This window comes from Rhinolophus ferrumequinum, chromosome 6 (assembly GCF_004115265.2).
Source record: "Rhinolophus ferrumequinum isolate MPI-CBG mRhiFer1 chromosome 6, mRhiFer1_v1.p, whole genome shotgun sequence".
Classification (NCBI taxonomy): Eukaryota; Metazoa; Chordata; class Mammalia; order Chiroptera; family Rhinolophidae; genus Rhinolophus; species Rhinolophus ferrumequinum.
In genome coordinates, this window is record NC_046289.1 from 11,451,614 (window position 1) to 11,479,012 (window position 27,399).

At 42.0% G+C, this 27,399-nt stretch overlaps 1 protein-coding gene across 7 annotated transcripts in view; it reads left to right on the forward strand.

The window, feature by feature from the left end:
- Positions 1 to 27,399, forward strand: part of TTC7B (tetratricopeptide repeat domain 7B) — a 240,122-nt gene that overhangs the window by 100,492 nt on the left and 112,231 nt on the right. For all 7 annotated transcript variants that reach the window (XM_033108190.1, XM_033108192.1, XM_033108194.1 and 4 more), the window contains 2 exons: positions 11,530 to 11,593; positions 15,426 to 15,563. In XM_033108190.1, the coding sequence (XP_032964081.1) occupies positions 11,530 to 11,593; positions 15,426 to 15,563 (202 nt within the window). The remainder of the gene's footprint in view (positions 1 to 11,529; positions 11,594 to 15,425; positions 15,564 to 27,399) is intronic.

The following is a 27,399-nucleotide window of genomic DNA, read 5'->3' on the forward strand; positions in this document are numbered from 1 at the left end:
TAGGGTATTAGGCCTCATAGAATGAGTTGGGGAGTTTTCCTTCCTCTTCTATTTTTTTGAATTGACATTCATTTTTTTTAGAATGTTTGGTAGAATTCACCAGGGAAGCTCTCTGGTCCTGGGCTTTTGGTTGTGGGAAGCTTTTGAAAACTACTTCAATCTCTTTACTTGTTATAGGTCTATTAAGATTTTCTATTTCTTCTTGAGTCAGTTTTGGAAATTTGTCTATTTCATCTAAGTTATCTAATTTGCTAGCATACAATTGTTCATAATATTCCCTTATCAAGTTTTTTATTTCTCTAAGGTTGGTAGTCATGTTCTTTCTTTCGTTTCTCATTTTAGCAATTTAGTTTCCTCTCTCTCTCTTTTTGGGTCAGTCTAGCTAAAAAGTTTATCAAATTTTGTTGATCTTCTTGAAGAACCAAATTTTGGTTTTGTTGCTTTTCTCTATTGTGTATGTACTTTCTATTTCATTTATTTCTGCACTAATCCTTATTCCTTCAGTTAATACCATAGTTTTTGACTTTCTAGTTTTGCATGTTCACAATCCTGCTTCTGGTTTATTAGTTAAGAGAGAAACCCTATTGAGTTATACTTGTCTTGGGGCTTCTTTATTACCAAGGCAGAACTATCTGATCAATGAACTCTGTGGCAAAAAGGACCTTATCACCAATTCAGTTATGCTGGTTGGGACGTGAAAAAGGGAATCCATAGATAATGATTAAACCCCGTTTTGGACAGTAGTCCCAAACTCTGTCTCTTATGAGAAATACGAGTACAAAGCAGACCTTAGGTGGCACAGATCTTTCCAGCTTCAGCAGACCTCAAAGATCATTCAGAATAGTTGGTCATAATAGAATGTAACTGCGGCAAACTCTCCAGAAAGTTCCACTCCCTGTCTCTATGACCTGGAAGTGAAGTGGAAACAGGATGCTTGTTCTCTCCCCATCATGAATTTTAAAACAAAATAAAATGTTGACAATCCTAGATACAAAAGAGGGGAGGGACTACATGTCATGGCGTTCTTTATTTCCTGTCTTCTAGGTCTTTCGGTGAAGATTTTTGACTTTTATGTACTGCTTGCTTTTTTTTTTTTACAGTAGGCTTTTTATTGACACCTACATTAAGAAAAATACACAAGTCAAAAGTATAAAATTTGATGAATTTTTACCAAGTGAACACATCCAGGTAATTAGCATCCTGATCAAAAAATAGACATTGCTAGAATGCTAAAAGCCTTCTTTGTCCCCGCTCCCAATTACTACCCCCTACCCACGGGTGAATCTATCCTGATTTTTATCACAATATTTAGTCTAGCCCATTTTTAAAATTTATACAAGTGGAGTCATACATTAAGAACTTTTTGTTTAACTTCGTTTGTCTAACATTGTATTTGAGAGATTTGCCCATATTTTTGCATGTAGTTGTTGTTCGTTTGCATTGGTGCATAGTATTCCATTTTATTAATATACGCCACTATGTTGATCTATTTTATTTGCGATGGACTTTTGAGTTGTTTCTCATTTGGGGCCAATAGGAATAGTGCTATGAACATTCTTATGTTTCATAGGGCACATATGTGTGCATTTCAGTCAGGTATATTTTTTTCCTCGTGTTCCTCCTTGTAAAATGCATTTGAGGTGGCTTAGATCATTAAACGCATATTAGACTTTATAATTACACAAAGGATATTTAAAACCACTGTTGTGCCAGGAAATGGATAATGAAAAGATTTATTGAAAGCTAAGAGTGCCAGATATTGTGCTGAAGTTCTTTGTAGGCCTAGGAGGAGAAGGTAATGATCATGGAATACTAAATGCAGGTCTGAGCCTCCTGGTAGCCAGTGCAAAGGTGTTTGGGAGGATGAGGACACTGTTGAAAGGATAAGGATGAGGGATGTTAAGGGTCAGGAAGACCACTTGGTGGCAGAACTGAAGCCATGTGAATGACCAGCTGTGCCACTGGTTGCCGCTCTCTCCTCACCTCTTGTGCACACGGCCCACCTTGAATCATCATGGCTCACCAGGAACAAGGAAGCCCTCATGCAGGGTGATGTGCTTTGTAGGATTCACCCAGTCCACTCACAGCTCAGCTCAGTGCACTGGGGCAGATCTAAGTGAAAGGCCCCTCTTTTTTTGTCATGAGGACATCTGACCAAATGGATTGACAACAAAATGGAAGAATTATGTAGAAGCCTGAGTAATCCTCAGATTGGATCAGCTGATCCCTTATAAGCAAGAGGCACTCTTAATGCTTACTTTAAATCCTTTTCCTCTCTTGGAACCCTCATCCTTCCACATATACCTGAGACTGACATCATTTTCTGCCTTGGTGTATTTAACAGACAGTGTGACTTGAGGTGGGGGTGGGGCTGGGGATGCAACCATTGTTGGCTTTGATTTTTTTTTTTTTTTAATTTATTGGGGTGACAATTGTTAGTGAAATTTCATAGATTTCAGGTGTACAATTCTGTATTACATCATCTATAAATCCCATTGTGCATTCACCACCCAGAGTCAGTTCTCCTTCCATCACCATATATTTGATCCCCCTTACCCTCATCTCCCACCCCCCATCCCCCTTACCCTCTGGTAACCACTAAACTATTGTCTCTGTCTATGAGTTTTTGTTTCTCATTTGTTTGTCTTGTTCTTTTGTTGTTTTTGGTTTATATACCACACATCAGTGAAATCATATGGTTCTCTGCTTTGTCTGTCTGACTTATTTCGCTTAGCATTATACTCTCAAGATCCATCCATGTTGTCACAAATGTTCCTATATCATCTTTTCTTACCGCCGAATAGTATTCCATTGTGTATGTATACCACAACTTCTTTATCCATTCATCTATCGAAGGACATTTTGGTTGTTTCCATGTCTTGGCCACCGTAAACAAAGCTGCAATGAACATTGGAGCACACGTGTCTTTATGTATAAATGTTTTCAGATTTTTTGGGTAGATACCCAGGAGAGGGATTGCTGGGGCATATGGTAATTCTATTTGTAATTTTTTGAGGAACTTCCACACTGCCTTCCATAACGGCTGTACCAGTCTGCATTCCCACCAACAGTGTATGAGGGTTCCTTTTTCTCCACAGCCTCTCCAACACTTGTTACTATTTGTCTTGTTGATGATAGCCATTCTGACTGGGGTGAGGTGATATCTCATTGTGGTTTTCATTTGCATTTCTCTGATGATTAGTGATGTTGAGCATTTTTTCATATGTCTATTTGCCATTTGTATGTCCTCTTTGGAGAAATGTCTCTTCAGGTCGTCTGCCCATTTTTCAATTGGGTTGTTTGTTTTTTTGTTGTTGAGTTTCATGAGTTCCTTGTATATTTTAGCCCCTTATCGGAGGCACTGTTTGCAAAAATCTTCTCCCATTCAGTTGGTTGCCTCTTTATTTTGTCAATAGTTTCTTTTGCTGTGCAGAAGCTTTTAAGTTTCATATAGTCCCATTCATTTATTTTAGCTTTTACTTCCCTTGCCTTTGGAGTCAAATTCATAAAATGCTCTTTGAACCCAAGGTCCATAAGTTTAGTACCTATGTTTTTTACTATGCAGTTTATTGTGTCAGGTCTTATGCTTAAGTCTTTGATCCATTTTGAATTAATTTTGGTACATGGTGACAGATAGCAGTCCAGTTTCATTCTTTTGCACGTGGCTATGCAATTCTCCCAGCACTATTTATTGAAGAGGCTGTCTTTTCTCCATTGTATGTTTTTTGCTTCTTTGTCAAAAATTATCTATCCATATTTATGTGGTTTTATTTCTGGGTTCTCAGTTCTATTCCATTGGTCTATTTGTCTGTTTTTCTGCCAATACCATGCTGTTTTGATTATTGTAGCCCTGTAGTACAAGCTAACGTCAGGGAGTGTGATACCTCCAGCATTGTTCTTTTTTCTTAAGATTGCTTTGGCTATTTGGGGTCTTTTGTGGTTCCAAACAAATCTGATGATTTTTTGTTCTATTTCTTTAAAAAATGCCATTGGGATTTTGATGGGGATTGCATTAAATCTGTATATTGCTTTGGGTAATGTGGCCATTTTAACTATGTTGATTCTTCCAATCCATGAGCATGGAATGTCTTTCCATTTCTTTGTGTCTTCTTCAATTTCTTTTAAAAATGTCTTACAGTTTTCAGCATATAGATCTTTTACATCCTTGGTTAAGTTTATTCCTAGGTATTTTATTCTTTTTGCTGCAATTGCAGAAGGAATTGTTTTTTGTATTTCTTTTTCTGAGATTTCATTGTTAGTATATAGGAATGCAATGGACTTTTGTACGTAGATTTTGTAGCCGGCAACTTTACTGTGTTCGTTGATTGTTTCTAATAGTTTTTTGGTGGAGTCTTTAGGGTTTTCTATATATAGCATCATGTCATCTGCAAAGAGTGACAATTTAACTTCTTCATTCCCAATTTGGATGCCTTTTATTTCTTTCTCTTGCCTGATTGCTCTGGCAAGGACTTCCAACACTATGTTGAAAAGCAGAGGTGATAGGGACAACCCTGTCGTGTTCCTGAACATAGAGCAAAGGGCTTCAGTTTTTCACCATTAATTATGAGATTAGCTGAGGGTTTGTCATATATGGCCTTTATTATGTTAAGGTATTTTCCTTCTATATCTATTTTATTAAGTGTTTTAATCATAAATGGATGTTGTATCTTGCCAAATGCTTTTTCTGCATCAGTTGATATAATCATATGATTTTTGTCCTTTATTTTGTTTATCTGATGTATCACATTGATGGATTTGCGGATGTTGAACCATCCTTGTGCCCCGGGGATGAACCCCACTTGGTCGTGATGAATAATCTTTTTAATTCATTGTTGTATTCGATTTGCTAGAATTTTGTTTAGGATTTTTGCATCTGTATTCATCAGAGGTATCGGTCTGTACGTTTTCTTTTTTTGTGTTGTCCTTACTAGGTTTTGGTATCAGGGTAATGTTGGCTTCATAAAATGAGTTAGGGAGTACTGTCTCTTCTTCAATTTTTTGGAAGCGTTTGAGCAGGATTGGTATTAGATCCTCTTTGAAGGTGTGGTAGAATTCACTAGGGAAGCCATGTGGACCAGGACTTTTGCTTTTGGGAAGGTTTTGGATGACTGATTGAATTTCGTTACTGGTAATCGATCTGTTTAGATTTTCCAGTTCTTCATGGTTCAGCCTAGAAAGGCTATTTGTTTCTAAGAACTTGTCCATTTCTTCTAGGTTATAAAATTTGGTGGCATATATAGTCCTTCATAGTATTCTTGGATGAATCTTTGTATTTCTGTGGTGTCCGTGATAACGTCCCCTTTTTCATTTCTGATTTTGTTAATTAGTGTCTTCTCTCTTTTTATCTTAGTGAGTCTAGCCAAGGGTTTGTCAATTTTGTTAATCTTTTCAAAGAACCAGTTCTTTGTCACATAAATTTTTTCTATTGTCTTTTTATTCTCTATTTCATTTAGTTCTTCTCTGATTTTTCTTATTTCCTTTCTTCTGCTGACCTTGGGTTTCATTTGTTCTTCTTTTTCTAGTTCTTTAAGGTGTAACATGAGGTTATTTGGGATTTTTCTTGTTTCTTGAGATAGGCCTGTAATGATATACATTTCCCTCTTAAAACTGCTTTCACTGCATCCCAAAAATTTTGGTAGGATGTATTTTCATTGTCATTTGTTTCTATGTATCTTTTGATCTCTCCTCTAATTTCTTCTTTCCCCGGTCGTTTTTTAAAAGTATGTTGTTTAATCTCCATGTATTTGTGTTTTCTCCTGCTTTCTTTTTGCAGTTGATATCCAATTTCAAAGCCTTGTGATCAGAGAATATGCTTGGTATGATTTCAATCTTCTTAAATTTGCTGAGGCTGATTTTATGTCCCAATATATCATCTATCCTTGAGAATGTTCCATGTACACTAGAAAAAAATGTATAGTCTGATGGTTTAGGATGAAGTGCTCTATATATGTCAGTTATGTCCATTTCATCTAATGTGTCATTTAGGGCTGCTATTTCGTTATTTGTTTTCTGTTTGGATGATCTATCCATAGCTGTCGATGATATATTTAGGTCCCTTAGCATACTTGTGTTTTGGTCAATTTCTCCCTTTAGTTCTGTTAGTAGTTGCTTGGTTTATTTCGGTGCTCCCTGATTGGGGGCATAAATATTGATGACTGTTATGTCTTCTTGTTGTATAGTCCCCTTTACCATTATGAAATGTCCATCTTTGTCTCTTGTTACCTTTTTCACCCTGAAGTCTGTTTCATCTGATATCAGTATGGCTACAACTGATTTTCTCTGGGTACCATTTGCTTGGAGGGTCAATTTCCACTCTTTCACTTTGAGTCTATGTTTGTCCTTGTAGCTAAGATGTGTCTCTTGGAGACAGCATATGGTTGGGTTTAGTTTTTTGATCAAATCTGCTACTCTGTGCCTTTTTATTGGTGAGTTCAGTCCATTTACATTTAGGGTGATTATTGATATGTGAGGATTTCCTGTCATTCTATCTTTAGTTTTCTGGTAAGGCTGTGTCTCCGTTGTTTCTTTGCCTTTTTGTTGTGGTGTATTATTTCTGTGTGGTGGTATTCCATGATGTTTCCCTCTGTTTCTTCTTTTATTACAGTATATATTTCAGTTCTGGATTTTTTTTTGAATGGTTACCTTGAAGTTTATGTAAAAGAAAGTTTGATATTTAGAGTATTACATTTTCTTCAACATGGCTACTTTCTCCATTCCCTCGTTCCAGTTCAGGCCTTTACTCTCCCCCTTTTTATATTGTCCCTGTTGATGGTGGTCGAATAGCCTCCTTTAGTATTTCTTGTAGTGCAGGTCGTGTATTAGAAAATTCCCTCAGCTTCTGTATGTCTGGAAAGGTCTTTATTCCTCCTTCATATCTAAAGGATATCTTTGCTGGATATATTATTTTTGGCTCATAATTTCTCTTTCAATAGTTTGAATATTTGGTTCCACTCCCTCCTGGCTTGTAGAGTTTCTGCTGAAAAATCTGATGATAATCTAATGGGCTTTCCTTTGAAGGTTACCGTCTTCTTTTCCCTGGCTGCCTTGAGGATTCTTTCTTTGTCGTTGATTTTAGACAGCTTCAATACAATGTGCCTTGGAGAAGGCCTGTTGGGATTGAGGTAATTAAGTGTCCTATTTGCTTCTTGGATTCGAGGATCCAGTTCTGTCCACAAGTTTGGGAAGTTCTCATTGACAATTTGTTTGAATATATTCTCTGTTCCCTTCTCTCTTTCTTCCCTTTCTGGTATGCCCATTATTCTTATATTGCTCTTTCTGATGGAGTCAGAAAGTTCTTGTAGAGTTCTTTCATTTCTTTTAAATCTCAAGTCTCTTTCTTCTTCCATCTGTGTAATTTCCAGGTTTCTATCTTTGATGTCACTGATTTTTTCCTCCATCTGGTCAACTCTAGTACCTAAGCTGGCTATTTCATTCTTAATTTCTTCAATTGAGTTCTTAGTCTCCAGAAATTCTATTTGGTTCTTTTTTTAAATTTCAATCTCTTTCATAAAATGTCATGTTGTTCTTTGATTGTATTTCTGATTTCATTAAACTGCCTTTCTGTGTTTTCTTGCATCTTGTTGAGATTTTTCAGAACTGCAATCTTGAATTCTCTGTCATTTAAGTCACATATTTACATATCTTTAAGTTCCTTTTCTGGAGACTTTTCACTTTCTTTCTGAGCTGTCTTGTTTCCTTGGTTATTCATGGCAATTACTGATTTATTATTTCTCTTCCTGGACATCTACAGGAGTAGCTTCTGCAATAGATTGATAGGAAGAGGTCTTTCTTTTGTTTTCCAGTACTTGTTGGTAGAATGTTTTATTTTCTCTCCGACTGCAGCCTGTTTTTCTCTCTCACATGGTAGTGCTATGTTTTCTCTGCACTGTTCCAGCTTCTCACACAATGGGGGGATTCCCTGGGATACGGGCTTCTCCTCTGTTAATAGTTTGCCTGGGTCACAGGGCGCAGTGTCCATGTGGGTATGTAGAGAGCTTTTGAAGTTCCAAAGCTCTTCCTGCACCAGATTCAGAGCCCATGTATTTCAGCAGTTCTATTTACTCCTGCAGGGATCCGCTCAGATATGTGGGGCCAGGGGCAGGGTGAGTTGTGAGAGGTGGCCCAGAGCAATGGCGGCGACCACCACCACAGCTGGTCCTGCTTCCACAGCTCCCTCCCCTTTGCCGGAACTAGTTGGGCTGTGAATCTATCTGCGGTCCACAGTTCTCAGAACAGCAAATATTCTGTTCTTTTGATCTGACACTGCTACTGTTCCGCTTGTAGCACCGGCCAGGTGGGGGTGGGGTGACCTCTGGGAGGGTTGGGAGGGGGCGGCTAGTCTCAGTGCCTAAGGCTTCGTTCTCTGCGGCTGTGACGGCTTAAACTACCGTTTTCAGTCTTCTTCCCTCAGTCTTTTCTCCGAGGTCTCTGCCGTGAGCGTTGGGTTCAGCTGTGTTATATGATGTCCCCTCAGCCCTGTCGGCCATATGGGGAGCCTTAGCAGTCCGAGTGCTTCCCTCTCCCGCAGCTGCGGTAGCTCCGGGATGCAGCGAGCTCGGAGCACTGAGCCAGGTCTGCATCCTGTGCCCACGGGACTCTGTCTCCGCACTTCTCCTTTCCCTCCTCCTCCGCTCGCACGACTCGCCCACCTTTCGGTGAATTCAGTAGTGGGCCTCTTCGTCTTGCCTGTCTGCTGTGCAGGGAGTCCTTTGTGGAGTTATAGTTGTTCCATTTGTTGTAAATTCCAGGGCAGAGTTACAGAGGCTCACCTCACGCTGCCATTTTGATGACGTCTCGGCTTTGATTCTTTCGCTCTTATCTGTCTGTCTTTGGTTCAGAGGTTGTATTTCTCTAGGAATTCCCTCGCGGTATTACAGCCAGGCATATTAAAATTATAAAGACACCCTTACTGGGCCTTGCAGTTGATGTTGTCATTATTTACATATCAACTTACTTTCTTCTCAAGGCCCTCCTTGCACCTATGTGAGAGTCTGCTTTGACTCCTGGATGGTGCCGTTCACCTTTAGACATCCCACTAGTCATTGGGGGGGTGTTGTATAATAACTAAAGGTGACAGGTGAAATGCAGTTGGATAAATTAGGATTAATTTCTTTTGTGTGATTGCCTCTACCCCATACAGTGACATTTTTCACCTATCTGGGGAAAATTTTAAGAAAGGGCTATTATTATCTGAGAGCCTTGGCAGGATCATGGTTACTATTTATAAGTGAGGATTCTCGCCCATGTTCCATGTGTCTTCCGTAGAATCAGATAATGAGTTGGGAAATTCATCCAAAGTAAGAAAAGGAGCAACTTGCCTAAAGGTCAGACAGTGAGTTAATAACGTGCCCAGGATTAGATCGCAGCCACCACCACCCCCATGTCCCCCTCCCCACATTCTTAGCCCAGCGGCCCTGGCACTACCCCGCCTCCGCCAGGCCCGCCAGTCCAGCTCATGGGATCTTGACCTCACTGCCCGCTGAGCCCTGTTTTCTCCCTGGCCTTTTCTGATCTCCCACCTCTTCTTTAGTCAACTTCCTATGGGTCTAGGGCCCCACTTTTCCAACTCCACAAGGCTGAGATTTGAGCACCCCAGAATCTCCTCTGAGGTGTTGGTCCCCAAGAGGAGAATGTCACAAAAGAGAAGGCCTCAACCATTTGGACTGTTGTTCATCCTGAGCTCCACACATCCCTGAACAGGGAAGAGGAAAGGAATGGCTGAAAATGGGTCTAAAGAATTAATTATTACCAAGAAAAGGCATTCCAATGTGTCGGTTTTTAGGCATGTCTCTTAATACTCCCCTTCTTCCTCCCCTGGCCCCACTTCTTCCTGCTAGCCCTGACAGTTTGCAGTGCTCCTGAGTCCCCATCTTGCCTGCCTTGAAAGGACGGGTAGAGGAAGTGGAATTAAAATCAGTTAATGTGCTACTTGTTAGCAGCTCTGGTAAAAATAACACAACTTCACATTTAAGCAGGCTGAATGGCTCAGATGGAATTTGGGGATTATCCATGGACTGAATTGGCTGGTGTTAAGTCACAATTAGCATGGGCTATCTCTCTTTTCAATTAGTCTGGACAATGCAGAACTAGCTAGCTATGAAAAAATGGTTAATGTTACTGCTTTTTTGTAAGGTCCCAATACATGTAAGCATAAGCCAGGATATCAGGAAATGATTGCTGAATTGCATGCGTGCGTGCGTATACACACACACACACACACACACACACACACACACACACACACAAGCTCTTTCTGAATTTAAGGGGAAAGAAGTTTTCCATCTTCCCCAAATCCAGATCACTTCCAGCTGCCTCTTTAAGGAAGTTACTGCCGATTCCAGAGTCTTGGCCCTTGCTTACAAGCCAGGCTTTTCATAAAATTTGAGCCCTGAAAAAGCAATAGGAACCATCTCACAGGTGGATTTCTTACCTCTGGGGAAGCCAGAGTTGTAAAAAGAGTACCAGCCACTGTACTGTTTCTGTCTTACTTTTCACGGTCCTTTGATGCAATCCAAAAGTTGCCAAAGTTTCAAAGAGAGCAAGTATTTATAAGGATTTGGAAAATACAGTTTTACCATTTTGGGGTAAGTATCCCATCTCTTAAATTAAATGATTGTAATATTATCATTGGGAAGATGTGAATCTAGTCTTTCTTTAGTCATCTCTAAAACATCCAGGAGGCTTTCTTAACCCACTTCATTTTTTTATTGCACTCCTCTTCCGTTCCATGAAAGAGTTGAGTTTGGCCCAATTGGTGATAACATTCACAATTCTACTCAGAGGATTCTAGAGCTTCAGAACAGGAAAGAAAATGCTACAAATCTTTTAAAATGCTCAAAGCACAAAAAATAGGATACAGAGAATGGATGTTGGGATTATGTTTGGTGTTTGTTCTTCTCTAATCCTGAGCTACACTGAGGTTTAAAAGCTTTTTCTTTTAATCCAAGATCTTTGAGATCAGCCAAATTCCATAAAAATAGATTAATAAAGCTCTTGCATGCCACCCCGTAATAAAACGTATTTAAGTAAGATAGTTCACTAAATTCTTACAGTATTCTAGAAATTATTCAAACTTGAAAATTTTGAAATCCAATCTTATTTCATCTAAAGGATAATATATGCCAGTTAGCAAGAAAGAGATAAGAAGAGTGCTGTTTACTGAAACGCCTGCAATTAACACCTCCATGATGGTTTCAGGAGAAAGCTAGTATTATTTAGGTAATGTTACTTTGTAGCGATTTAAATTTCTGTTTCTATAATAGGCATATATATTCTTTGGGCTTTTAACGTGTTTTTACAGCTTTACTTCACCTGTTTCCTGCTATTAAAAATGCATAGTTAGAATGTATAAATTCCATAGATACCATAGAAATAAGCAAATTCATTCAAGTGTCCAGATTATATGTCCAGTATTTTTTATGGGTTCTACATAAAAATCTAGAAGCTTTTAGCATTCAGTTCTGCTCATAGTTAGTGGATTTGTTGTTATTTTGAAGTTGCCATATATCAAAGTTGATTTTCTTTATACAGCATTTTTTGTCCTCAAGAAAATACGGAAGAAGCCCTGTTGTTATTGCTGATTAGTGAATCTATGGTAAGTAGAATGTGTTTTATTTTTCTTTCCCCTGTTCCTATAGTCTCTCTTTTGATATGGCTGCTCCATCAATGTAGTGACTCTATAGAGGGGATACCTGGGAGGGGGAAAAATAGAGGTTTAAAAGGAGGGATGTTTCTTAATTCTTGGACTGAGCAGAAGGTTGGTTGGCCTAGAGCATGGAGCTTCTCTTCCCATATCAGTTAGCAGACATCTGAATTCAGCCCTTTATCCACCAAGTATTGATTGAACACTAACGCAAGTATATACTATAGGTAAACTACAGCTAAAATGACCACCAAGGGAACCTTGGAAGGAAAAAGAAGCTCCCAAAGAGTAACCTTTACAAGCCTTCTCCATTTGCCTTGGTAGGAGGGAGAGTTTGGGGATAGATCACTTGTTGTATACATGAACCTCCAGTTTTTATAGAAAGAGCCTGATGAAATTGCTTCGTCCTCTTACTCAGGCCCCTTCCCCGAGCTCCCACCTGCTCCCCAAACATTGCCCAGTCCCAGCCATGAGAGGTCACTCCTGTTCCCTGGTTCTGCTGTTGTGAGGGATTTTTTTTTTTTTTTTTTTGCCAGACCATTAGCTTCCTTTGAAATGTTTTCTTCGCGTTTGGCCAGGATATCAAATTTTAGGTCTATAATTTCATTGTTCATCTACATATCATTAGGCGTGGCCCTGGCTTGAAACTTCTAGGAGCAATGTGTGTCATAGGAGTTGATACCTTGGCAAGTCAGTGTATGTGCTGAGCACCTGAACAGAGTGGCAAGCTCCTGCAGCTCGAAAGGACCTAGAGGTCCTCACATCCATTCGCTTATTTTATAGATGAGGAACGTGAAGCCCAGAGCAGGCAAAAGGTTTGCATCATGAAGTGGTCTGTTGCTCTTTCTAGTAGATCATACTGCCTCTTTCCATCTCTCCCATCCCTCTGGCAGGCAGGAGGAGAAAGGAGGAGAAACAGGAATCGTAACGAATTTAAGAGAAGGTGTTTCCCTTCTTGCCCAAGCATACAGTTTAAATGGAGGTATGAAATACACTTAGGCGAGAAAGACTTATACAGAAAGGCAGAAGGATATGCGTGTGCCGAGCGAAGGAGGGATCCGAAGAGGCTGGGCTTAGTCAGGGAGGGCAGCTTTCTTGCCTGAATGTAAAGCTCGGGGTTTTGTTGTTCTGTGAAATGGCTCAGAGATGTTTACAAGAGCAAGACTGCTTGAGTTACCAGTCTTTTTATTTGGAAGCTCTTTGACGTCATTGGCCTTTTTTCCTCTGAAGGAAACAGGTCGCCCCATTGGCTCATCTTTCCTTCACTGTCAGCTGTAACTTAGGACGGTGTCATTTACAGTCTCTCCTCTGCCTTGACACGATCAGAGACGGCGTGTATGTGAACAGGCTGTCACTTGGTGGCATCAGTAACGGTTTTTCACATGAGCAAGTCTCACCATGCTTTGTCCTCGGTTCTTTATGGGGACCAGCTCTTATTGGCCTCCTAGCTAACATTTCCACATGCTAAGCTGGACTCTTCCCTACTTGGGAGCTAGTTTCCTTTGGGCAAACCTGGTTTGTTACTTTCTAAAAGTTCTGAAAGCTGATTGAAAATAATGAATTCCATTGTCAGATCATGTGTTCCAGTTTGGAATTTGGAAAACATGGTCACATCTCTAAAATGTTTGTATCTTGGGAATGAGGTCTCCATATCTCCTGCTCCTTCACTGAAGTGATAGGAACTAATAGTAAATACTGAGAAAGTTGGGATCCCTTTGAGACAGTCAGATTTGGCTCTGTGGTATTTCGTTTCCTAAAAATCTCTTTAGGGCTGGTGAAATCCAGTGACATCATCAGGAAATATGAAGGACTAGGTTTCCAGCCAAAATGATTATGTTCTCCCTGTAAATCATTCCATAATTATAGGCGGAAATCTAAATTAAGTTACCTTTGGAAGCCTTTTTTCATGTTCCTTGAGTCCTTGATTTTAAGTTTTAGACAGAAAAAGAATGTGCTCAATTTCAGAACCAAAATGAGAGTTGCTGTGTTTTTGGGTTTGTTTGTTTGTTTTGGTGTTTGGAGAAATTGTGTTCTTCGTTGGTTCTGACTAACTTAGAAGCAGAAATTTGTCCACAGTCTCTCTGCCTACAAGAACTCATTTGGAATTCTACTGCTCTCTCACCTCAAATCAAGTCAGTTTTCCCCAGGAGAAAAAAGAGTTATCTGAACTATATTTGCACAACCAACACTGCTACAGTATTCTGGGATATTTATTGTTTGTGGATCTGTTTGAGGTTCTATATTATACCTTTTTAATCAAAAGACACTGATAGACTTTCTCTAAATGTTTTTTAAAAGAAGGCATTTGGCATAATTTGAAATTTTCTCTTACATAGTATTTTGTTTTGTTCTCTTCCAGGCATTGGTCTTAATATGGAACATTTATAGCAAATAAATAAAATGTGGCCACTTACAGCAAGCCCTATTTCTGTCAGGACTTCTTTTGTTGGCTTAAAAGCCACCCTAACAAGAAAAACTTAGAATAAAATCTTCAAAAGTAGGCTTATTTCCATGAGAGATGACTCACTTTGTAGGAAGTGGCCTGTCTTATATATTCTTATTTGTCTTTGACATTTAAGAGCAAAGAGTTTTAAAGTGAGTAAGTACTGATGTGTGGCTAAAAGTAAATGCCTTGGACTCACATGGAAAGAAAGCATTTTGTCTCATTAGTGAGAGAAAAGGTGTGTGCCTAGCCTTTCCAAATGTCAGGCAGAAGATAAACATCAGCGTGCCTGGACCAGTGACCCTGATACTCATGTAACCACTTTCAGAGGAAAAACTGAGTGTCCCTTTCCATGCTCTTAGAGACGGATAGATATGGAGACGTCTGTTAATTGGCAGGGGAAAAAAGATCGGCAAAATCTAACTTTATTGATTCTGAACTCCCTATTAGGGAGAAAAGGAAAACGAGCTAGTGGTTAGAGGCTCTGATGCATGGGGTATGTCTGGAGGAATCTGAAGAGAAATTACATTTCAAAAGTAATGAAAACAAGTTGCTGCAGAGAGCATCTGATTTCTAGTTAGATGAGATTAACAAGCTTGAATGTGCCTGCTGTATTTCTGTGCTAAACAGTGAAGATGTGAAATAGGCAAGGTGTTCTCTTGAGTCCTCTGTGGTAATATGTTTAAAACAAAAATCTGTTTGCTTCTTGCTTTCTCTTATGCATGTGTTTTGTGCTTCCCTCAACAAGATTGAATTAGTCTTTGTAGTCTGTTCCAGGGAAGATGTCTGTTAGGGATTTGAACGTCGTTTTGGTGATGGAGGAAAAGTCTGATGCGTCTCTGTAGGACTGATGGAACTTGATGACACTATTTGGTGGTGGGAAGCGTGGAGCCGGGAGTTTTCTCCTACTCTTTAATGTAGAGCAGAAGCAGGATCTGCAAGTGAGATGCAGCAGGGCCTCTCGGAGGAGGATTCTACTGCTCCAGAGCACAGCTGCATATGCAACTGTGCTGTCTGTGCACCTGAGCAGGAGAAATCACCCTGCTTTGCACTGGCTCCTCACCCTTCCTCCAAATACCTGCTGGCAGGTACACGTGCCCTCTAGGATCCCGCTTCTAGGGCTTCCATGTTTGGAGAATACCAGGTACCACGTGCTTGGTGCTCTGGGGACTGTGAATAAACAACCGGAAGTGACAAGACCCTTACTCATTCCCGCCCTTTTCTCCAGACCCCCGGCGAGCTGTTAGAGGTCAGGGGGCCTGGATGGCTTCTCTCCACAGAGTGATAGCTGTGTGCATGGGCTGGCTCACCATCTGCTTCTCTCTTCCGGGTTGTTTCCAGGCCAACCGGGATGCCGTGCTGAGCAGGATACCTGAGCACAGGAGCGACCGCCTCATCAGTCTGCAGAGCGCGTCTGTGGTCTATGATTTACTGACCATTGCTCTTGGAAGAAGAGGCCAGTATGAGATGCTGTCGGAGGTACAGCCTTGAGTCTGGATGACTTCCAGGGGGCGGGTGGTGCTGGTGGTTTAAGCCCTGGGCAAAGCTATGGGACCTGGTCCTGGCCCCCCTCTGTCACTGGCAGCCACGTGACCTCCGGCCCATCCTTAAACTTTGGTTTCCTCCTCCTGTATAATGGAAGTGGGCTAAATGATTAGATGGTACAGTTCTTTGGCGGTCACTTCCTACCAGTGGTCCAAAAACCCTACTGGCTGTGATTTTGTATGTGAGGCAAGGCAGTCATTTCTCAAACAATTTTCTCTTTCAGGGTAATTTCCACAACAAAAAATCTCCCCTCTGTGCAATGAATTTTCTTACAAAAACACGTTTTATTTAAAGTGTCAGTGTGTAACTCCTGGTAACATGGCAACTTCAAGCACAGAGTATTGTTTCGTGAGCTGGCACCGGCTCCCATGTAAACAGTGCCTTCATCCAGGGTCTTCTGCTTGTTTCGGAAGAGACCCTAGTTGATTGTAGATATTGTGCGAGGTGCTGTCATGTAACAGTCCCTCAGCTTCTGAGAAACATTTAGGGTGGAAGCTTGACTGTTTTCGTTTCAGAAGAAGCTGGTTAACCTTGGGCTGCGGTTATACGTTATTGAGTTGCCACCCAGAAACCCAAATTCCACGGTGGTAGGTAGGGGCTAAATAAATAACAAGATCATTTTATCTTTTCTTTAGTGGAGTAAAAGGAAAGAAAACAACTCATTTTGTGAAAATGAACTTTTCCCTGTTATTTATCTTTCTTTTTCTAAATTTATACACATTGCAACAGCCTCTGGGCACGCGGACAGGGCATGAAATACAGTAACAGATTGGCTGAAATCAGATAAGCACCCGACTCACCCTGTAGCCTGCCGGTGCCTCATCACATTAGGCAGGAGCCCGGGGAGGAGATGAGCCTGCGTGGCTTGGATCTTTTTTTAGTCTTTCGTTTGGTGACTATACAGGGCAGTGGTTACTCAGTCTTCAAAAAAAGCCCCTCACAATCCAGCTAGATAAAGCAGTGTGTCCAAATGTCCTGTCACACACGGTCCACCTCCTGGGACTCTGTCCAGGCTTGGGATCGGCCCAAATCCGTCACTGCCCTGGATGCTGTGATTTCCTAGGACACTCTCCCTCTGGCTAGCTTAGTTCCTGTCTTCCATGTCCACTGCAGAGCCTGTCTGTGGGGACAGTGCCACCCAGCCTGTGGTTGAGTTCTTTGAAGATGAACTTTTTCCTCCAGACAAACCACTAAACCTCTCTCTGTGTCCAGGCTGAGAGTGGTTTGCATTTCTGCTTTCATCCCATCGTGTAGCAACATAGCCTTTTCCCAGCTTGAAATTGGCCTATGTCTGAAACAGGTGTGAGGAGCTTGAGGTGGCTGACTTGGTCCCATGCTGCATGACCCCTGCCCATGGACTTCTTGTCATGCCATGAATGACTCTGGGGGACGGCTGTCACCTTAGCAGCATTCCTCTGCAAGCCGGCAGCTCCCTGGCATGTGCTTCCTCCTGGCACGGAATGCTGGGACCTTGTTTTCACCCAGATGACTTTTATCTTGATGTCACATTTAGCTTCCATCTTGTGCTGATGACCTGACGCCCAAGTCGCTGGGTAGCCTGCTTGGTTGTTGGAGGCCTTTGCAATTTAGAATTTCACTGCACTAGTCACAGTCAGGACAATGGCGACAGTGCCAGAGGTTGCCTCCAAGGTGCTAGAGTTTACTCGAGGGTAGGAGAAAGGGAAGTTGATCATTGTATATCCCTTGGAGCCTTTTGAATTTTGAACCATATCTGTGCTTTATCTATTAAAAATATAGATCAGTTGATAAAATGAAGGACATTCATGTCTTGAACATACATATCTGCAGTCCCCTGTTGTGTGCCAGGGGCTGTGATGAAGGCCAGGATATAGCCTCGAGTCAGGCACGGTGCCCACTGGTGTGGTTGGGGATGAGGAGGCTTCCCTGCAGGGTCTGCACCCAGTAATAATGATTTGAATACTTGGCTGAAGCCTTTCCTGCTGTTTCTACTTAGTTTTGCAGTTGGAGCTTCTCCCAGCAAACATTTGATGGCCATGTTGTCCCAGATCTTCTAAGTAAAACAGGACGTGTCATAGGTGAAAGGTGAAAGTGCACGGCACCTCGAGGAAGAGGTTGCATCTTCTGGTAGCTCGGTTACGGAGGATAGGGGCTTGATCCGCCCTTGGCCTAGCGTGGACCCTCTCCCCCTTAGTCTCAGGCCATATCTTACTTAGATGTCTGTCTTCCCTCATTTATTGAGGCTATCTCTCTCTCTTTCTTTTTTTTCCCCTTTATTTCTCATCTGCTCAGCTTCCATTTTTCTTAGGACTTTAGGTTAAAAGGCTAACTGGATTTTTTTTTTAATTGAGGTAAATTCATATAACAAACTTAACCATTTTAAACTGTACTGTTAGTGGCGTTTAGTACATTCATACTGTGTACAACCATCACCTCTAATTCCAAAATATTTTCATCACCCTAAAAGGAAACCCCGCCCCCATTAAGCAATTGTTCCCCATTCGCCCATCCTCCCAGTTCCTGTCAACTACTGTTCTGGTTCTGTGGATTTACCTGGTTTGGGTATTCCATATAAATGGAATCATCCAGTATATGACCTTTGTGTCTGGCTTCTTTCACTTAGCATAGCAAGGTCATCCACGTTATGGCATGTGTCAGTAATTCATTCCTTTTTATGGTTGAATAACATTCCATTGTAAGGATATATCACAATTTGTTTATCCATTTTTCAGTTGATGGGCCTTTGCCTATGATGACTAGTGCTACGGTAGGGGAACTGGATTTTAAACTTCCTGTATTACTCCTATGGGCCCTACGAGCATTAACGATTACCATTGTTATCATTTATCATGGTGGGATGTTGCGTTTCCCTGTCTTCATCTCCTGTATCCTCACCGGAGTGATCTTTCTAAAACACAGAAAGAGGCGTGCCACCCTTCTGTTCAGAAACATAGCTCGTCCCCTTTCCCCTTCTTTTTCCCGCTTTTTATTTTGTTTTACTTTTTCTCTCATCATGAAATTGACTTCATTGTTCGTCTTTCTGCCATATGCAACAACCCAGCCGACTCCTTGAAAAATCAAATACATACGAACGTGGAAAAGAAAGTAAAAGTCACTTGGAATCCCACTGTCCTGAGATCGTTGACGACCCATCGACATTTCAGAGACCGTCTTTTTATGTATCTCTTTATGAATAAATGCTTGTAAACTTCTGTAAGTTTCAAGGAACGGGATACGGTGGCTGTTCCCCGTCACTGCTCTCCCCCCTGTCGGCACCCCACCCCTGTCTCCTCAGCCCCAAGCCCAGACCAGCTACCTCGTGTGTCCTGGGCGTGCCCCCCAGGGGAGAGAGCTTGGGTTTGAGTTCCGGTTTTGTGATCCTGGAAATTATTAACCTCTTCTGCCCCGGTTTTCCTTCTGTAAAATAGGGGTAATAATCATACTCAGATCATTGTGAGGGTTATTCACTAATCCTGGAAAGTGCTCAGAACAGAGCCCAGCAGAGGGCTTATTAAATGGCAGCTGTGGGCTTCTGCACTGTTCCTACCTCCATAGGCACAGGAGTTGCAGGACAGGGGAAGCAACAAAGTATAATAAATTAAATAAATAAATAAATAAATAAATAAATAAATAAAGGAAAGGTCTTTGGCTTCTAGAAACTTCCAGTCCAGTTAGGGAGATAAAATAGACACCCTGAAAAGATAACTCCAGCTGACCCTTGAACAACCGGGGTTTGCGCTGCGTGGGTCCGCTTACACACAGATTTTTGTTTTCAATAAACACCTGTCGTCTTTTCCATCCAGGGTCGGGAGTCTGCGATGCAGAGGGCCGGCTGTCTGCATCGGTCTACACCATTTTATACAGGGGACTGGAGCGTCTGTGGAGTTTGGTATCCACAGGGGGTCCTGGACCCGATCCTCCGCTGATACCAAGGGGCAACTAAGTTTTGGGGGAGTCAAAAGTTATATGCATAGTTCTGACGGCGCAGGGGTCAGCACCCCTAACCCCCATGTTGTTCAAGGGTCACCCGTAATTAGAGAAGACTGGGTAGTGCAAGTCTAAGAGCAGAGGGAGGCCCTTCATTATCAACATCATGGAGGTGTGAGTGCGTTGGGCGGAGGGTCTGGGAAATGGAAGCTTGTTCTCAGGGGAGAGGACACTGGACAGAAGCCTGATTGTCAACCCCCCACCCCATGTCTTGGTACAGACTGCTTGTGGCCCTTGCTGATGGCGATCTGGCCACCTCACCACCTGGCGGGTCTGTGAGCAGGTCCTCTGCCTCAGCGATGCTGCCCAGATCTCCCTGCAGACCCGCTGGAACCGTGTATGAACAGAAGGTTACAACCACCAGGCTATTGTGAGACAAAAGGTCTCACCTCCTTCTCATCCTATTCTTAGACTTGCCTTCCTTCTCTTGTCCCCAGCCTGCGTCAACACGTCCACATCAGGATGCGGCGTGTTTTTCTTCTGGCTCATCTCCTTGGCTGACCTGAGCCCTAGGCGTTCCTGTACCAACAGGGGAAAGGGTCGTGGGGCCCCAGCTGCGGTTCCTACCATGTCTGTTTGTCTTTCTCCTCCTGGCACTGACACCTTTGGGTGGGTCGTGCAGCAGTGGGCAGACCCAGGCTTGTAAGAACTATGTTTACGGGGAAGCAGAGCCACTTTCACACGAAAACTGCCCTCTCTGTCTTTTTCTTCAGTTGTGTTTATTCAAGATGGAAGTCTCCTCTCCCATCTCAAGAAGATTGGCTGCCTTGTATGTGTCCACATAATGCCTTTCTTTTTTTTCAGGGCACTGTTCAGCCAGTTACTGGGCAAAGGCAATATAAACCAAAGGTTTATCACATCCTCATTCTGACAGGTTTAAATATAAGCACAATGTTTACCATATCTCCAGTGCTATGAGTTTTCTTGTTTTTTAAAGACTAATTGTGAGCTCTGCTGAAAAGTTTGTGTGGGAAGGAGCACTTCTTTTTTTTGCCCCTTCAATTTAAACAGCAGCACTTGTTGGCATGACGACCCGCGCTATTAAAAGTAAAGCAACAAGCACTGCTTCCTCTGTTTTTAGAATGAACCCAAGCTGCTAAGGAGGTTTGTTTCTTGAATTTGGCTATTAATGGCTCCATTTTGACAGAATGTTATGGGGTCCTTTTTGAAGGGAGTATGTGTCCCCTCTATGTAGACATGGCAGCTTTAAAGACAGAAATGGTATTTTTATCTTTCCTGTTGAACTCCTCCTATTCATTTGTTTATGGGAAATCTCAACAACATTATAGTTCTGTGAGTAGTACTGTCTGGCTAGTGGTTGTACCAAATGGACATTTTCACATCCCTAACCAAACACTTATTAATCAGGGAGTACTGTGGAAAACACTTGAACATCTAACCAACTCTGTTTAATAGGCCTACCGTTTGTTAGTTTACATTAGGGTTTGGTACTTCATGCAACCCCACTTGTACTGTAGAAATTCAGCCTTGACCTAGGGGCCAGGGTCCCTGGAAGGCATCTATGTGGCCTAACACAAAAGGAGCTGCAGACTTCCGAGAAATCAAGGCAAAGTGTTTGGTTCAATGTAGGTGGTCAATAAAAACCTGCTGAATAAACCAATGCTTCGAAGCCAATGTACACTTTCATCCTGTATCAGACTTCATTCCTTTTTTGGCTGAATAATATTCCATTGTATGTATATGCCACAGTTTGTTCGTTCATCTACTGATGGACCTGTGGATTGTTTCTGTCTTTTGCTATTGTGAATAATGTTGCAACGAACATTGGCATACATATATCTGACTTCCTGTTTTCAGTTCTTTTGGGTATTTATCCAAGAGTGGAATTGCTGGATCATATGATAATTCTATGTTTAAAATTTTGAAGAACATCAAACTTTTTTCATAGTGGCTGCACCATTTTACATTCCCAGCAATAAGGCCCAAGGATTGCAATTTCTCCATATCCTCACCAACACTGGCCACCTCACCACCAGTGGTTATTTTTTGTTTTTGTTTTTGTTATAACAGCCATCCTAGTTAAGTGTGAAGTGGTATCTCATAGTAGGTTTGATTTGCATTTCCCTAATGACTAACGATGTTGAACATCTTTTCATGTGCTCATTGGCCATTTGTGTATCTTATTTGGAGAAATGTGTATTCAAGACCTTTGCCCATTTTTAAATTGGGTTGTTTTTGTTGTTGAGTTACAGGAGTTCTTTACTTATTGTGAATAATAAACCTTTAACAGATACATGATTTTCAAATATTTTCTCCCATTCTGTAGTTTGTTTTTTCATTTGCTTGATAATGTCCTTTGATGAACAAGATTTTAATTCTCATGAAGTGTAGTATATCAGTGATTTCTTCTGTTGCTTATGCTTTTGGTGTCATATCTAAGAATGTATTGCCAAATCCCAGGCTATATATTTAGGTTGTTGATCCATTTTGAGTAACTTTTTGTATATGGTGTCAGGTAGGAGTCCAACTTCATTCTTTTTATGTGGAAATCCAGTTGTCCTAACACCAGTTGTTGAGAGACTATTCTTTCTTTCCCCGTTGAATGGACTTGACACGCTTGTCAAAAATCAATTGGCCATAGATGTGTGGGTTTATTTGTGTGATCTCAGTTCTATTTCAGTGTCCTATATGTTTATCCTTATGCCAATACCACACTATTTTGATTACTGTAGCTCTATTGTAAGCTTTGAAATCGAGACGTGTGAGTCCTCCAACTTTGCTCTTTTTCAAGATCGTTTTGCCTATTCTGGACCCCTTGCAATGCCACATGAAATTGAGGATTGGCTTTGGCGATTCTGCAGAAAAGACTGTTGGAGTTTTGATAGAGGCTGCATTGAATCTGTAGATCACTTTGGATAGTATTGCCATCTTAGCAGTATCTCATGTTTTGATATCAGAGCTGAATTTGAATTTCAGTTCTGCTACTCTACATCTGGCCAAGTATGAACATTAGCAGATTCCTTTATCTTTCTAAACCTGTCCCCTTATGTGGAAACTACAGGTAATAATAGGAACCTGCAGAGATTATCGTGATGAGTAAAGAGATGGTGTATGCAGTGGGCTTGGGACTGTTCTTATTGGTGGTGTTGATAATCTGCTTTCAAATGTAAAATCCCCTCTGTAATAACCCTGGCAGATGACCCTTGACCCTTAGTAGGGTCTTTCATTGCATAGTGAAAAAACTCAGCCCTGGAGTTAGACATATCTGAGATCAAATCCTGACTCTCTCCTTTCCTAACTGTGTAACTTTGGGAAAGATATTTAACCACTCTGGACTTCCACCTCAGAGACTGTTGTGAAGCTCAGTGAGAGGTGTAAAATAGCCAGCACAGCTCTTGGTGTATATGTAATACATACCATTCCGTTCTCTTTGCTTACTCCAAAGGATTGATCCGAAGTCTGTCTCCTTGTAACTTTCACCTATTCTATCTCTTTGGAACAATAGGGCAAGTCAGTCATGCCTCAGTGACATAAAGTGACCCATTCCTTTCGTGTGGGGGTTAACAAACTTTTCTCCCAAGGACCAGGTACTAAATATTTTAGGCTTTGAGAACCAAGAGGCAAAAAAGGTATCGTGTTGGTATAACAAGAGAGGAAACACAGTTCCACAAAATTTTTATTGATTAATTAAAATATGATAGTGAGTACAATGTTTTGTAATACGGGTACGTTAATGAGAAGAATGGGATTGTTCGGGGGGGTAACATTTCATTTAATTTGGACTCAAAGTTACTATTTCCTCTCATCAAATGCTGGCAAGTGTTCAACTACAAATGACTGTTAGCTTTGGGGCTCTATGAAAACAGGCAGCAGGTCGGAGCTTATCCCTCAGGCCTCAGTTTGCCTGAAAAGCCATCATCTCCAGAATCTTTGCATTTCGCGGCACTCCCCACGAGTTTTCTTGTTGGTCTGTGCCCCTCCCCCCCTTAAAGGGTAGTTGAAAGAATGGATCCTAACACTCAATCCATATTTACTCCTTCGTTGAAGCATTCATTGAGCACCTATTTTGTACATGGCACACCCCTGGGCCGCTATACTCTCGATTCCTTCCCTCCCTCAGTCCTTTCATGGATGAAGCAGCAGCTGTGGTTGAAGGGTTAAAACCTGGTGCTCTAAGCCAGCGGAGGTAGGCTGAAAACAGACAGAGACCAAATGGTGAGAGGCAGTTGAAGAGGAAGGAGGTAGAGGAATGAAATGTCTATTTCTTGAATTGAGAGATTCATTTTGCAGGAATAACAAAGAACAGCTAGCTACCTCAGCAAAACAGCCAATGGAGTATGTAGTATTAGGGCAGGACCCTGGAGACCCTCTACTTGCTCTGCAGACTTGACCAAAGTTGCTTCCTAGAGTTGAGCAGAAAGCATGCCGGGGGATGGCATCCAGCGTTCCATTCTGTAATAAAGCCTGTGACCTTTGAAAAACAACCCACTCTCTACTCCTTCCACCATGGCCAGAGGTAAGGATGTCCCTTAATTTAAGCATTTGGTAAAGCAATAAAGCTTTGAGATTCCTCTGCTTGGAGCAGTATTGCTGCTTTAAAGCAAAAAGAACTGGGAAGGGGCACAGATGTGAGTTTTGCTCTTATTTTATTTTCAATTTCAAGGGAGAAAACCTGAGCAAAACTTGATGGACATTGTGTTTTATCCAAACCTGGGTTGGGGGTGCTTTTATTTATAGCTGAGAGCCCCCTAAGCATGCCTTTTTAGAAGCTTTTCCTATACCCAGACTCTTGTAGAAAAGATCTCTCAAATTCCACTTTAATTTGTACTTTTATTTTTAGTTAATTTAGAAATAAGGCCGTGAGCTGAGTGAGCATCATGAGACCTGGGTTCTAATTTCAGGTCTACCACGGTGTGACCCTGGACAGGTCCTGTCTCTTCTCGGGGTCTTAGTTTTCTCATCTGAAAAGTAAGAGTGGGACTAAATAATTTTAAAGGTCTCAACATGCTCTCTGATTACGTCGTTCTGTGGGTCTAAGATAATGGTCCAAATTTCATTGCTGAAAGTAAAGACACGAGAAATGTTATCCACATACCACGTTAAATTAAAATAAGAAGAAGAACATTGTTGCACAACTGCTAGGAATTACATTTATTCACTGACTCATTAAGTACATATGACGTAGAAAAGAAAACATTCCTAATTGATGGAAGGACCTGTGTTATGAGAACTCTTAGGATACGGCCAACCTGTCCACAAAGGTGACTAATGAAGGCAATTCACTATGGTATTTGTTCTGTTTTAACAGTGATGAATTTTAGACTTCAGCTCCAGGCTAAATTTGAGGCTAAATCTGATTATTTTCTTCCTGCCCCCTCCTCCGTGGGTTTTTAGATGCCAACTCTCACTCTTGAGTTCCAAGAATAGACTCTGGCTTCTCCTTGCCGTGGTATTACACAGCTGTCACTGCCATGCGCCCAGTTCATGTAATTGGGCTTTGCGTCCCAGGAAGGTACTTGCTAAACCTCGTTCCTGTGCCAGGGGCGCTTCTCATCCCTGGAGCCCCTTCAGAAACGGCTGATTTATGAAAAGCCAAAATAAGAGACTGGAAAGGATAAGCTTTTGCTACCGAAGGAAACACTTTTTGCAAGTGACATTTTGACTACCACTCAAATGATTAGGATGCCATTTAGACTCTAATTATTGTTCTACCAGATATTCATGGTATTGAATGAATGTTATCCGGGATTGGGAGACGTGGCAGCGGTATGATGATTACAGCAAATGGGCCTGTGTTTCCTGGCAGAAATAATACTACTGCCAAACAAATCTTCTTTTCTGGTAAGGGAGGTGATTTGGAGATGTCACCTGCTGTTTTGTGTGGGTGACTCAGGGATCTACAGACCTGGATCGGACCCCATCTTCCTCTTCCCAGGCCCTCACTGCCATCTCTCCACTGGACACCAGAAGTGAAAAGGGGCCACGATCTAGCTCTTATCTCTCCCTTTCCACACAGAGGCTTGTCTCCACTCTTTCTTTGCCACCCACTGACACCCCCACCCCCACCCCAGGGCTCCTCTTTCTCACCTTCATTCCCCCTTCAGGTTACCCCAAACCCCACAGGATCTGCTACTTCTTTGTTTCATAAAAACAACATCAACGGTGATATGTTTATACATCGTTCTGTAGCAGACACTCCTGTAAGCGTTTCACATGCACCCCTTCATGGGGTCCACAAGCACCCTGCGGCTGGCGAGTGAGGAGTTTGGCCCCGGAGCCAGTGCCGGCGTATGCGACTGCTGTCCTCAGCCCCGTGCCCAGCCCTGCCTTCCCTTTGCCAGCAGCAGCTGGGCAGGGCCTGGGAGATGGAAGCAGCCTCTCAAATGCCTCCACCATGCACAGAACGCCTGTGCTTCTTTAAAGTCCATTTCATCAGTACTTCTTTTAGACTGGAACCATTATTATTAGTATGTGAATGCTTTTATTTTTATTTATTGTTTTTTTTATTTTATAGCATATATTCTGTTCCCAATCTCCCCTCTTCAGTAAAACTGGAATTGTTTTCACTGTCATATACAGATATGAGTAGGGTGCTTATAAGAGGTAGTGAAACAACTGGGGAGAGCAGACACCCCACCGAAGAGGCAGAGATTGGGGATTGCAAATACCCCCAGTGACAGCCCAAGTTCCTTTATTTTCTTAGGGACATTCCTTGGGAGAGGGCCTCCTTTTGTGATTGAGGTATATTGACTTGAGCTGCTTAGGGAGTTATGTAACCCGGGTGTTTACAGGAACATAGGGGAGGGCATGTGATGTATCAAACAGTGTGCTTGGCATCGAGGTTTCAGGAGCATCTGGAGCTGTCTGGGTACTTTTTCAAAGCCAGCACCATCACTGTGTATAAGACACGAAGAAGCCACAGGAAGACAGAGCCATTGGCCATGATGCCAAAGCTTGGACACCTCTGAATTAGGGTGAAGGGCTAATTTGTAATTGTTGACTTGTATTTCCTAACTCTTTGTATGACATCCCGATGGCTTATTATGGGATGTGGGTTGTTACAGTTATCACCAAGAGGCCCGAGCTAGGAGGGGTCTGTGAAAGGTTCGGCAGTGTAGAGGAAATGCGTGACTCGGGTAAACTGAGCACCTTTCAGGTGGGCTGGGGACGTGGCTTCACCGGTCGAGTGGGTATCCTGGGATCTGTGAAGTTCCTTGAAAATTCTGCAAGATGGAAAGGCCTCAGTCCTTAGTAGCCTCGGGGATCCCAAAGAGGCCATGGGAGCAAGGGTCCCATTAGCAATAAAAAATCTTGGTGAATCACAGAAATAATGCAGGAAACCTGTGGCATTCTTAAGGGCCTTTTATTTAGCTATATTTTGCTTTACGCAGCATGAACGGGCCTGATAAATTAAGTGTGAGTGGCATGTCTGTAATTAAAGTCTCAGAGGCAGTCCAGAATTATGGTTAAGTGCTCCGACTCTGGCACCAGGCTGCCTGGATTCAGATTCTGGCTCTACTAGTGTCTGGTGGAGACCTTACATAGTCACGTGGCATCTGTGCTCCAGTTCCCTCCTCTGTAAGTGGAGGACCATAATAGTACCTACTTGTACCTTGTAGGATTAGGGTGACCAAATGAGGCAGTTCTTGTAAAGCAGTTAGAACAGTTCCTGGCTACGTTGCCAGGGTTATCCAAAAGCGTGTTGTCGTAGTCTATCCGGGCTGCTGTAATAAAATACCATAGACCAGGTGGCTCATAGACAGCAAATGTCTATTTGTCACAGTTGTGGAGGCTGCAAGTCCAAGGTCACGGCGCCGTCATGTCTGGTGGAGGTCCGCTTCTG